The sequence below is a fragment of the Tetrao urogallus genome (assembly GCF_951394365.1).
Source record: "Tetrao urogallus genome assembly, chromosome: 21".
Taxonomy (NCBI): domain Eukaryota; kingdom Metazoa; phylum Chordata; class Aves; order Galliformes; family Phasianidae; genus Tetrao; species Tetrao urogallus.
The window spans coordinates 4,009,942-4,023,716 of NC_136834.1; the positions used below are offsets into that span (position 1 = coordinate 4,009,942).

Here is a 13,775-nt window from a genome sequence, read left to right on the forward strand (position 1 = left end):
AGTGCTCATCCAGCTCAGACAAATGGGAGTTTGATCCACGAACACCTTTCTCCCTTTCCACAAAGCAAAGAGCCCATCAAGCAAGTACAAAGAAACCAGCAGCAAAATGCTCCTGCTGGTCAAGCCTGGCCTCTCCTCACCCACCCTTCCTAAAATATTTATTTTTTAGAGGCGCTGCATATTTATCTCCACCGAGAGATGCATTTGTCATTCCATTTATCTCACTTGATCCCCGCAGCTGCAGCCCCAGATCCATTTCATCCGCTGCCACATACATTATCATTTTTCTTTCGCTGCAGAAGTGTCACCTGAAATCCTGCAAAATCTCAGGCTCTATCTGGGCAGGTTGGTGCTGTCTATGCTCACTCTCACAGCTGTATGCTTCATTTCTCCTCTCCCCCTCCTCTCCCTGACCCCAGCAATCCCTCACAGCCCCACTGCTATCTGCCACGGATATTAACGGGAGGTAATGAGATCTCAGCTCTGTGTGAAGAGGCAGGGAGCAACCAAGAGGGCAAAAGAAGATGGAAAAAAAGGGACTCTCCGAATGCCTTTTCTTCCCCTCTGCCAAACACAGCGACCACTGCTTTCCAGAATAAAAGCAATTAGAACATATGTGTGCCTGTATGTGTCTATGCCGTTCACATCCCCGGTCGGTTCCTCACTGTAATCAGTGGGATTGATTCTGTTCAACTGCCAGCCTTAAACACCGATGCCTTAGACCAGCAGAGACCACGGCAAAACCTCAGCTCCTCTTACAGCAAACAACACAGGGAGCTACGAGTGATCTGAAGCAGCTGGGCCTGTGTGCGCCAGGGAACCCAAAACCACCCCAACCTCCCACTCAGAGCACAGGGAGCATTCACTGGGGAGCAGAGGCTGGTAGGGTCACCAGGACCTCCTCCCCTTCTGCAAATCCTGCCTAGCCCACATAGGACCCTACGGAAGGGAGCCAGCCTATGGAAGCAATGACTGCCCAGGAGTCAACCCAGCTGGCTGGCTGGCTAGAAAACAGCAGCCTTTGAGCTGCCTCCCTCCTCACTGCCTCTACTCCCCTTTGATCTGCCCGCTGCTTCCTGCCTTGCAGGCTTCCCAAGTTCAGGCTGAAGGCAGCTCAGCCCCGCTTCTCCCAGAGCTGCTGCAGCCGTGGCCAGCTGGAAGCCAGCCCCTGCAGCACGGCGCTGAGCAGCGCGAGCTCATTGCAGGGGGAAGGATGGGACAGATGGATTTTTATAGTTAACTGGAAGCGTTCCAGGGGAAAAGCCTTCCCCCCACACATTTTCCCGAAGGCTCTCCAAGATTTTGGGAAGCTAACCTCAGCACCCTGGCCCAGCAGACGCCACGAGGCTGTGGTTAGCGGCAGCCAAATAGGAATCCAATAGCATTAATTCTCTGCAGAAACACAGCCTGGTCTCAGGGCGCATTTGGAAGCCACGGGGCTCTGAGTGCCAGAGGGCTGTCAGCCGCTCCTCATTCCGGCTCCGACAGCCCTGCTGCCCCCAGCAGCTGCTGACTGAGAGGAGAGGGCTTTGTTCACTGCTGATAAGCGAGTGGAGGAGCTGCTCCTCGAGCCCAGAGCTCCTGTCAGCTCCCATTAACCGCAGCAGCATGCTGCCAGCCAGGCAGTGCCCGTGCCAGGCGGCGGGACCCAGCCAAAGGCATGTGCCTGGCAGCTGCCAGCCTGCTGCACAGAGCAGAGACAAGGGGATCTGTAGCACGGGGACTCAGCTGAGATGCTGCTCCCACGTCAGCCGGAGGCACTGCACTGACAACGTGTGCAGACACGCTGGCTCGTGGCATCAAGGAGAGGTGTGTGTCCCCACAGAGCCCCCTGCCAAGCCAGCATGACACCTGCCACTCAGGAGTTAAAAATAGAGAGGAAGGAGAGGAAAGGAGGGGACGAGTTCCAAGTTCCAACATGTTTGCACTGAGCAATCTTGCTGCTCAAAGCAGAGGTCGCAGCTCATTCTAAACCAAAGCCACCCAGCTAGCAAGGTGTTAGGGGAGGATTATGCACAATACACCCAGACGCACAGCCCTACGAGGCAGTTTTATTACAGACAATGAATTATGTAAACGTCAGTGGTGAGGAAGAGCAGCTGTGGCAGAGGGAGAGAACTTTGCAGCAGTGCTGCGAGGAAGAGGGACAGAAATGGGAACTGTGGCTTTTTGCAAGGACGAATTTGGGATTTGGGGATTGTTGGAGAGCACATGGTGGAGGTCATAGGCAGGCAGTGTGAGCTCTGAGAGCACAGGCACTACGGTGAGGTAACACAGCAATTTGGGCAATTCTGAACCAATTAAGAATTGTGTTCACCAGTCAGAAATGCATCACCACAGGGATCACATAGCACCTCATCCCTCTTCGTGTTCCAGAAGAGTGATTCATTCTAAAGCCCTTTTTACCCACCTTCAGCCTTGTTTTACATGCGATGCCTTCATTCTCCCCAGAGTTCCCCAAAAACGATGATTAGGAAGAGGTGAGCAGCTCTCTGCTCACACTTAGTTTGTTGTCAGGTTAAAAGACTTTGTCCCACTCTGTTCACAGTCCTGGTGTGACCAAGATATACCTTACACCTTACCTGAATGACAGTAGGGAGGACCAGCTCTGGGAATCCAATGCTGTGGGCTTGACAATGAAGATACTCAAGAATCAGGTCATAGAGCTGGTCGATGAGTCCATCCTGGGTAGGGAATGCAGAAATAGATATCAGATAGGAACCAGCCTGGGAAATGAGTCTCTAACCTATGGGATGTGATCACAAAACACACTGCCAGGGGCAACTTTTGATCGTGTTTCTAAGGGTGGGCACTGTGAGCAGCTGAGGTTCCACTTACTCGGAAGGCTTTCTCCTGCAGGTTGGCATTTGAAAGCTTCAAGATCACTGCAAAGTTTATAGGTTTAGCACTCATACGTCCCGGCCTCTTGTTGAAATCCACTTGTTGGAAAATCTACAACAGAAGAAAAGGAGACTAAAGATGATCACATCCCAAAACACACCACAGTCCTGCTGAGATCACGCAGTCAACAGCAGAGCTGAGAAGGCGAACAGAAATGCTGATTGCCTCTTCTGAGTACTGGCCTTCTTTACACGTCCCAGCAAGGGACAGTTTGGGAGCCTGTGTGCTGTGCTGCTCGAAGCCCCGTGACACAAGAAGGACCAAAAGGTTTCAGTTCAAATGTGCCCTTTCCCAGCCTGGCAGGGGCAGACCTCAGGAGAAAGATGCTAAGAACTACAAAAGCCAGTTGATTAGGGCACGTTCTCAAAGGCCCCCATGAGGGGATTAGAAGGGGCAACCAAGGGAGGCTCATTAGTAATACATTCTCATTTTGAAAAGTCAGTCAACAACTGGCAAACATCTGCACAGCAGATGACAGCCTAGGAGGGGGGCTGACACAGCACATGTTCTGCCCACCTGTGTTTTTGAGCACCTATGCACAACCTCACATCCCTGCCTCCAAGGCACTCAGGCTCTAGAATCCTCAACAATCTTAAATCTCACTCTGGGGGAGGAAATAATTTCTATTCTCCCAATGCAGCAGCAAGGCATCCATCATCAGACCCCAACCAGCCAGGAATGTGGCAATACAGCACACAGACTGCTGAAGGGCAAGGTGGGAAGGAAAGAAGGGTTGGTCAGGTCGCACTGATGCCCCCAGGCCAGAAAAGCATGGAGGCAACTATTGATTTTTTTTAATATATATTTTATTTGTCAATCCAGGTTATTCAGAAGGGAGGGACAAGCTTGGTGGCTTGTGAAAACAAAGAGCCCTAGCCTAGAGAATCGATGCTATAAACCTCGTTATGCACGGTTATTTCTTTGGCCAAAACAATAGTATTGATCCCTAAGGTCAGATGCATTAAAGCAAAAGGCACCAAGCCTATGAGCTGCCTACATGCTACGATGCAAGCAGGGGAATGCAACCAGAGGCACCAGGGAGTCTATCAGGAAACATAGGAAGGGGGGGGGAAACATGGTTCCCAGCTTAAGATTGTATAGAACAGCTCAGCTAGGGACCAGAATGGAAGGATAACTGATGTCTAAGGATCCTGTGGCATGGTAGAAAGGGGATAATGATGGATGAGAGGGCCAGAAGACGGCAGAAGCCAATGATGTGACCCATGTGATGAGCATCTGCAGACAGAGGAACGGACAGGGCAACACGGGTAGGAAGGAGATGGATTTAGGGCAATCTCATGATCAGTTTCTAGAGAGGCAGTGCGTACAGAAATACAGCCTGAGCTGACAGAAAACCAAGGCTGCACCCACAGCACATCCACTTTATTACCCCATCTCGTTTCTTTCTCTCAGGCTGTAGCAGAAACCCCCTGGCAGGGCTTTGATCAGCCCCAGGCAGGCTGCCCCAGGCCAGCACACAGCAGGGATGCTGAGCACAGCAGGACCTGCCTGCAGCTCCCCTCCAGCTGCTCTACCACCCTCCCTCCATACCCAAGGCACCCAGCTAAGCTGCTCCAGCTCAAACGAGCTGCCTTTTTTTTTAGATGCACATATTAATTCCCTGTTTTGCATTTTGCACATACTGCATCTCATCCTGTCACTAGGTGCCATCGAGAAAAGTCTTCACTTCTTCAGTCACACAAAGGTTGAGATGAGAAATGTCTCCTGCAGGTCATCTGCTCCAAAGTAGGGCCTCCAAGAACCAGCTCCAGGCAGCTTCTGAGTATCTCCAAATATAGAGACTGCTTTCAGTACCCCTCATTCACTTATCTGGTCCACGATTCACCAGCTTGTCTGGGAGGAAGCTATGAGAGATGGTATCCAATACCTTGATTTGATAAAGTGAAGATAAACCACCCTTGCTCTCCACCAAGCCAACTGTCTCATTATTTGAGTCCATTAGATTGGGCAGATACCATTTCACTCTAACAACTTCTGACACACGAGGAGTTGTGATCCACAACTTAAAAGCTGCAGTGCAGTGGTGCAGGGAGGAGGAGGATGCAAAAGAGGAATGAGAATGTATATGCAGTGGGTGCAGTAGTTCAGCCTGGTGAGTCTAAAGATCTCATTTCTCCTCTGTGTAAAGGATGCAGAGCCCAGATCTTGCACAAAACCAGTGCTTAAGTGTTTAACATTGTCCAGCACTAAGCTCCAGCCACAATCTTTGCATCCTCTATCCACCACCCACATGTTGGACTTCAAGCCCCTTCTCCAAAGCAAGCAGCACATCCAAAACAGAACTCAAGCCATTTAAGTGTCAAAGTGAAAAACTCTCACCTTCCTAAGCTTCTCAGGGTTAACCTCTTTCCCAATCCCTCCACAGGGAAGCTAATTTTAAATTGGCATGCCAAGCCTGCCTGTGGGGAGATTTCCACCTTGTTTATCCACACCTGCCTTCCAGCAGATGAGCCACCAGTTCTCCTGCTGCAGAAACTAACGCCTGTCACAAAATAATTGAAGTGCTGAAGAAAATATTAAAAGCCAGGGATCTCACAGGCCCTTCGAGGGGAGGAACACCACAAAAATAAAAGCCTGCCTGCTTTACACTCTCTTGAGCCATCTCCTCTTGCCTAAGAGGCAATTTCAGCAATTTCTTTTACTCCATCCTGAAAAGTAGAGCCAAAGAGGACACAACGCTGGATGTCCGTGCTGGGGAGCATCAGCCCTTGTCACGATGCATCAAGCAGACAGTTCTTATTTCTATTGGCAGGGGCTTGGGGAATTCCTGTGCCTATGGGAATTGCACAAACATTCCATCTGCTGTCTCCTGACAGCACAGCAGCGACAGGGCTGAGACAAGAGGCAGCAAGGGCTGCTATTCCTTCATGGTGAGGGGGAAGGGAAACAGTTACACAGTCCCTCTTTACAGAGAGCTTTTCAGAATCCACTTTAAGGCTATACAAAGCCTTCTCAAAAAAAAAAAACAAGTGGCTCCAGATGCAGACAAAACAGGGCCACAAAGTCCAGAGCCATTCCTTGACCACACTTGGATTCAGCTGCAGCAACAGACCAGGCAGTCTGCTGCCTTTCACATCAAATGGAGCATGGGAAGGCTTCGATCTGCTCCCTGACCCCAGCCATGCCCCTCAAGTCTGTTCCTGCTTAAAATACCAGCACTGATTAGATTCCTATGTCTCATGATGAGATCACGATGTCTCCACGATTCCTTGTCTCAACCTGGAGAGTGAGAGGAAAATGCACAGGCATTGGAAGCAGGGCCAGGTAACCTGGGAGGAGTATGGGGATGCTGCTGGGCTGAACAGAGTTGAGGTCAGGAAGACCAAGGCTCAACTGAAATTAAACTTGGCAAGGGGTACGAAGAAGAGCAAGAAAGGCTTCTACTGGTACATCAACTGGAAAAAGAAGTCTTGGAGGGCATACTCCCCCCTTAGTGAGCAAAACAGGCAGCTGGGAACAACAGACAAGGAGAAGGCTGACTGGAAGGAGAACTGGTGGCTCATCTGCTGGAAGGCAGGTGTGGATAAACAAGGTGGAAATCTCCCCACAGGCAGGCTTGGCATGCCAATTTAAAGTTATTCAATAACTCCTCCTCCCAGTCTTCACTAGTGACTACTTAACACACAGCCCAGCCCTGGAACAGAAGATTTGGAAGGTGGGAACTGGGGAAGCTATGCCCCTCCCATTGAAAGCAAAGATCAGCTTCAACAAATCCAAGTGCAAGGTCTGCACGTGGGCCACAGCAATCCCTGCTATGAGCACCAGCTGGGGGATGTAAGGATAGAGCACAGCCCTGCTGCAAATGACTTGGGGGTATTGGCAGCTGGATATAAGCCAGCAATGTGCCCTCATTGCCCAGAACTCCAACCACATTCCGGGCTGCATCAAAAGCAGCGTGGCCAGCAGGGTGAGGGAGGTGATCCTGTACCTCTGCTACACTGGTGAGACATCACCTGGAGTACTGTGTCCAGATGTAGAGTTCTCAGTACAGGAGACATGGACCTGCAGGAGTGCATCCAGAGGAGGGCCATGAAAATGATCCCAGGGATGGAACATCTCCCAGTGAGGGCAGGCTGAGAGCTGTGCAGCCTGGAGAAGGGAAGGCTGTAGGGAGAGCTGAGAGGGGCCTCTCCATGGCCAAAAGGGGGCTATAAGAAGGGATAGACCCTTTAGCAGGGTCTGCTGAGGCAGGACAAGGGGAAACTTTCAAACTAAGACAAGATTTCAATTGGACGTAAGGAAGAAGTTTCTTCTACAAAGAGGGTAGATTTGCTAGTATGAAAAGGCTCATTGTAAAGCACTAAATTGGGCATCAGCACATGGTTTCTCCTCTCAGCAGCGCCAGACACCTTGGACTTCAGGCATTTCAATTCTCCTCTGTGTGCTGCTGCTCCTGCCATCTCACCTGCAAAGCTGCAGTACAGCTCCTAAAGTAGGATTTGCAAGAGCATTCAGGGACCTCTGCTAGAGGAGTTGGGAAGAAACAGAAGGGCAAAGAGAACAGCTACTAGGAATTCCTCAGGGTGTTTGAGGGATCCCTTGCAGGAGATGGGCAGGAAGAAGGGAAAGGCTGGCAGCTGCTGGGAAGTTTGAGGTTAACACTCCAAGTTGAAGTTAAAGGAATGCAAAAGTATGTGAGCAACACACCCGACACGCATGCAGACATTTCCCCTGCTCCCGTGTCACCAAGGTCTGGACAAGCTGGGCTAAGCAATGCCTCATACAGCAGGGTAGGATGTGGTCAGGGGCTCGTGGAAGCAGGGAGGAAGCTCAGCACTGAGTGTGGTAACATCTGGCTGGAGCCTGACACAGATTACAGCCAAGGTGTTGGGGCCAGAACACAACAAGGAGGGGGGAGGCAACCTCAAGGGGAAAAATAGCATCTCTCAGAGCTTTAGAAAAAAATAAGCAGCAGAGGAATCATCCTCCCCCCCAGGCTCCACCACCACGGAGCAGAGATGTCTCTATCACTAAATCTGGCTGGCAGAATTTCAAATGTGTGTGAACAAGAGGAAGGAAGCAGGCGAATGGCAAAGCCACACAGGCCAGGGCCAGGGCAGAGTGGAGGGGGGATAGGAGGAGATTTATAAACACCACCGGCTCCCGCAGGCTCAGAGGATGTGGTTTGTGAAGGACATTTACAACAACACAAAACCACAAGAGCCTCTGCTTCAACAGAACTTGATTAGGAATGAGCCTGGCTGACTCAGGTCATTTATTATAGAAGCCTCCCTCACTCCTGTTGAACGCCCTGCCTTATGCTGACCTGCTGGTGCTTTGTGTTCCTCACCTTGCTCTGTTCCCTCACACAAAGGCCCCTCTTCAAAGAGCCGTGGCTGCACTGCTTCTGTGCCCCCACAGCAAGATCTACGTGGAGAGATGTCAGCAGTCTGATACATGGGGCATTATCTTAAGAGAAACAGAGCCCCAAGAATTCAACTGAACATGTTGTTTTGCCAGGCTGCCTTTATGGGATACTTTTCCTCAATAAATTCTTCATTCTTAGGAGGAGTTTTTCCTTTCTTTCTCCTCTGTAAGTGGCTGCGAGAAACTCTTCCTAAGATACATCAACAGGACTGAGTAACAGCACAGCTCAGGGGTGTTACTGCATGAGACAACAGGCATCAGCCTCTGCTAGATCAGCAGGAGCCAACTAACCTCCAGGATGAATGGCAACACTGGGATGAAGGTCCTGGTGTTCTCTGACAGCAGGGTGAGGGCACGGATGCAGTGCATGCGCAGAGGGTAGAAACGAGCTGTGGGCACCAGCCTAGAGAGCAGAAAGAGGAAAGGATATCAGGTCATGTTAATACAGGAGCTGCATCTGCAGCCTTCAGCAACGTTCTGGAGCACTTCCTACACTAGAAAAGGAAGACAGCTTTAGTATCACACAGCAAATCAAGCTGTGGAAGCCATCCCACAATGGGAAATGAAATTCACACGTGCTGGAGCTGTAATACTAACAAGTTTCTGCAACCCAAGCACCAGGTTGCCAGGTTCTGATGGGGAAGGAGCTGCCCCATGCCATGTAAGCCAGCAGAGGACAATGCAGTGCCCATCAGACACAAACCTACCACTCCAGAAACCTCTCACCATGCACTGCCTCAGCCTGGAAGACATGGATACCATTACATTAACAAGTCTGGGAATTATATTAAGGAAAACAAACAACAGCCTTACATCTGATAGATCAGTACATCACCCCCCACCCAAGAAGAGCTTGCTGAGCAACCCAGGAGCAGGAAAAAAAAAAAAAACAACACCATTTGACCAGAAACCATAAATCACCTCCATCCTTCTCCCCCTAACCCCACTATAGTGAAATAATTATCACTGGATCCATTATAGAAATAAATCTACTTTGCACCCCTGATCTGGCACCAGTGGAGATGACGAAAGCCATTCTCAGGAATTAATTGATCAAGGGATAAACCTGTTAAATGTATAGATTTACTGTAAACCAAGACCATTAATTTTAGAGTGCTCTGCGATGCACCAATCTGCTTAACTTCCTGCTGGCTGGATGCACAGGGAATACAAAGCACAGCTTTGGCTCTGCAAAGAAGAGCTGACCAGGGGTCACCCCAAGGGTTCCAAGCCTTCTCTCCTCTGAGCACAGCAGCAGGATGGAAAGCAAAACTTCAGTGCACCACAAATATTTGTTTAGCTGTAAGCCACGAAGGAGCACCATGTTTACAGCTTGGCTTTCTACCTTGTCTGCTAGGGATAGGAACAAGATAGAAAAAACCTTTCCAGAATGGGGGGGAAAAGAAGAAAACCAGGAGCTTCTGCAGCAAAGCAGCATTGTTCAGCATCATTAAGGCAAAAGCCATCAAACTCCAGCATTTCCCCATTCAGCACTCCTCCTCTCTGCATCAGCATCTTGCTCACACGCCTCTTCAACACGTTCTTCTGAAATGTACTCTTAAAAATAGTTTGAAAGCATTTTATTTTCATTTTAGCAGCAACTCCCTGCTCCTCATTATCTTGCTTCCATCGCGTTTCTAATTCTGCTTTGGTCCCTGCCTAGAGCACAAAGCCTGTGAGGAGCTGTGCTTTCCCCACCTGAGCCCCAGGGGCAGCAAGAGGAGCCAATGCAGCCCTGCAGACAGACAGACATCCCCACTCACTGCTTTTCAGTGGAGCCAGGCGCCACCTCCCGGCCTAAAGGCACTTGGGAAGGAGCATCTCCACCTCCAAGTGCTATCCATCACCTTCCTGGTGCTCCCAAGAGGGCTACGCCAGCAGGGCAATGAAAGGTTGTGCAGGGGAGGCTGCATGCCCAGCTTCCTGCCCTCCCACCCATGGCACAGCTGAGCAGCAGGGGGACAGAGGGGCACAGCTCGTACTGCCTGTGCAAAGCAGCCTGCTCAGCACGACACCATGCAGCCCCATTCCCCTATCTGAGCCTTCCAGAAATGCCTGAAATTAAGCAAGAACTAAGAACAGGCAGTCTGCTCCTGGGTACAGACTCAGGCAGGAGCCCACACTGCCATACCATTCCCATCCACGCTTACCTGTACATCCCATACATGCTAACATATCTACTCTGTACATCCCAGACACTGGCTTTGTTAACCTGGGATCCATTTCTATTTTCCCCACTCCAAAATCCATCCAAACCTTTCAAGCATTGTCAGATGGTAATTGTATGCCATGCCAACCAGCCCTGTACATCAGACAGGAGCATTATTTATTATTTGCTGCTCTTGCTGAGGCTCACCCCATTCACCTTTCCTTGGCCCCAGCTAGCTGATTTATCCACTCAGACAGGCAAAAAACTGCCTTGAATTGTCTGCAGGACAGCTGAAGCTCTGCAGCAGCAGTGAGAAGCAGCCTGTGCACATGGGGGATGGGGTAAGGATGTATGCATGCTCTAACGATCGTTTAAATCTGCTTATCTTCATCACCACTTGGGAGTTTTTCAAGACCAGGCGGGTGGTGCTTTAAAGCTGAGAATCTGGTTACAGAGCTAACAGGATTTCAGAGATCACCAGAGATTCAGAAATTCCCTCAATGCCCATTAACAGCAGTTTCTATCTAAGCACACAAACCACTAGGAAAAAAAACCAACCTCCCAGCAGAGACATACTAAAAACAGTAAGCATGCCCCTAGAACTTCAGATAGCAACAAATGCACACAGAAACCCAGTTCTTCTCAGAGCTGAAGACTTGATTCTGTGTTTAGCACTCTCTGCTGCAAGACAGTTAAGCACATTTTCTCCCTGTACAACTGGGAGTTGTGCCCAATCCTTTGTGCACAGTACCTGGTTTTACATATGCCTGAGCCCATGATCTTAGCTAGGGAAAACAGAGGTGCTGAATTCCCCTTCAGAAGTCTTCTAATTCCTCTGTGGCACGTGCTCACAATGCTTCCATCAAATGCAGCTCACAGTTCCTCACAAAGCAACGTTAACTCCAAATCACACAGCAGTAACACCCCTCAGCCAGTGCTCTGCTGCATCAGATGAGAGCAGCACTGCCAGCAGAGAGAAAAAACGACTTACTTGATACAGCCTATGATGACTTGTGTCAGAGGATAGATCAATGGCTCCATGACCTCGCTGGGATAAATCGTGCTGAGAACTCGACACCAGAAATACAGGCAGTGCACATATTGCCAGTTATAGACAGACTGGAAGTTCTCCTGGAGAAAAGGAATCAACATCAAGACCTGAGAGATCGCTCTGGTTTCTCTGCAAGGCCCTTTACTCAGCATTCTCCAAGAGGACAGAGAATTTGCCCAAAGAGACCCAAAGCTCCAGCTGCGGCTCATGCATCACCCAGCAAATTCAGTGCTGTGTCTGGCACACAACCAACAGCTTCAGGCTGGCTGAGCAGCTCAAATCCAAGAGCTTTTAAAGAACCTCTGGACGAGTCCCTACCCACACCTGCCTTGTGCTTAAGCAACTTCTCTAGGGTCAGACTAAACAAGTCCCTTAAGGACACTCTTTCCAAGGAGTCATGCACTTCCCACAATCCAAAGCATTACATTTCTGAAGAGATTATGCTTTCGAGGGAGCCTCAGCTCCAACCCATCTTTCATACACACTTCCAAAGCCCAGGTCACTCTTTCACGTGATGGAAACAAGGTGTGCAAGAACTGAAGAAAGAGCAGAAATACTTAATGGCAACTACTGGCCCAAACCTTGTGGCAGGGATTGGGCTGCAGCTGGAAATGACAGCTCTCCCAGCTCACTATGATGTACCAAGGCCTGTTCTCAGCTTCTCTTGTACAGCACAACCTGCTCTTGTAATCACCTTCCATAACCACCCACTACTCAATTTAAATTAATTGGCTTACTGCTGAGATTTGTACATTTTGGCTGTGCTGATGTCACGTAAAGTTCCCACAACCCACCCCAGCTGTGAAAACAAGTGGATTTAAGTCTTGTCTGGGCCAAGACTGAGTGTGTAAGAAGCCAACACAATCCAATTAGAGAATATATAGCCCAGACTTCATTTATCCCCATGTCTGAACAGCCAAGAGATTTAACTGGTTACCAGTCCTGCAACGTTTGGGAGCAGCTCAGCCATTAATCTACAGGGATCTGTTTTGCTAAACAAGAATAAAGCCAGGATTAGCAATCTGACTCAGATTTGCTAGGTCAGACTGGAGGTGGCCCAAATCAGGACTGCTCCCAAGAGGTCTGAGCTGCTTTGTTCAGTGATGCCCTATAAGTAGTACAGATTGGCAATACCAGCTGCAGACAAGTGGGGCAGATGCACCTTTGGGCACAGCAGTGGAAAGATGAACACATCAGGGTCGTTCCTGGTCCCCTCTACTCTGGGATTTTGCAACAGCAAAACTGTAGTTTCACAAAGAAAAACAGCACGTCCGACACAGAAAAGGGGAAGCTTGTCAAACTCTTGGCAAGCTGCAGAGAGGGAAGTGACTTCCACTCTGCAGCAGTCTGTTCTCTCCTTCATTACTGAAGCTCTAAACTAACACAGAAAAGAATTCACAGACAGCTGTGAAGCACCCAGCCTCTGGCAAAACTATTCCCTGGCACATTATGAAACGGATCGGATAAGTACTGAGAATTAGGAGACACCAAAAGCCTCAAGCAGCTGCAGTAATTTCCCTCCCTCCACACGTGCCCCACAGGGGGGGGGGGGACTCCTTCCATGCTGGCAGGCACCCACCTTCTTCTTTATGGTCATTGCACTGCGCAGATGAATGGCAAGCTGGCGGATGTAGATGAAGGCATGCTGGTAGGAGGTGTGTGTGTCCAGGGCATACATCTCTGCCAGCGTGCGCTGCATGAAGTTGATCATGGGCAGCACATTGGGAGAGGTAAACCTTGAATTCTTCACAAATGCAATGTACATTTGCTGTCGGGGAAAGAGAACGAGATACAAACCACGTTGAAGGCAGAACAAAACCTTCCCCACCCCCTGGTGTTTCCTAACAGGATTCCTTCTGTGAGAACAGCCACTTCAGAAGAATAAGCAAAGGTAGTTTTAGCATGCTCCTTCCTCAGCAGAGCCAGGAAAGAGAATCTTCCCACCTCTATGCTGTTTAGCACAGAGCTTGAACATTGCCATGCTCCTCCAAGCAAAGAGAGGACAGAACTGTTGGGATGTCTTTGAGCCATCCATGCCTGCAGCTGGTCACAGTGGTTAACAAGGCTCTCTTTGCAAGAACAGTAACGAAGCAAACTACACTTGGGATCCTCAGCTATTAGCTGAAAGATGAGAGCAGCTCAGCAGCACCAAACAGCTGCTTGAAGAAAGCCCTCAAGGTTTTGGAGTAGTATTTATCCTGCAGACAGACTGCACTGCCTGCTAAAACTCTGCCTACATGCCTTCAGCAAGAATGGCAGTAGTAACAAACCTCAACCACACCTCAA

General features: G+C 49.6%; 1 protein-coding gene across 1 annotated transcript in view; it reads right to left on the reverse strand.

The window, feature by feature from the left end:
* The window catches only part of NOC2L (NOC2 like nucleolar associated transcriptional repressor), a gene marked incomplete at both ends in the record, with an annotated part of 32,437 nt that overhangs the window by 13,111 nt on the left and 5,551 nt on the right, over positions 1-13,775 (reverse strand). Inside the window, 5 exons of the mRNA XM_079545650.1 lie at positions 2,583-2,684; positions 2,839-2,952; positions 8,581-8,692; positions 11,430-11,569; positions 13,069-13,257. Coding sequence (XP_079401776.1) covers positions 2,583-2,684; positions 2,839-2,952; positions 8,581-8,692; positions 11,430-11,569; positions 13,069-13,257 — 657 coding nt within the window. The remainder of the gene's footprint in view (positions 1-2,582; positions 2,685-2,838; positions 2,953-8,580; positions 8,693-11,429; positions 11,570-13,068; positions 13,258-13,775) is intronic.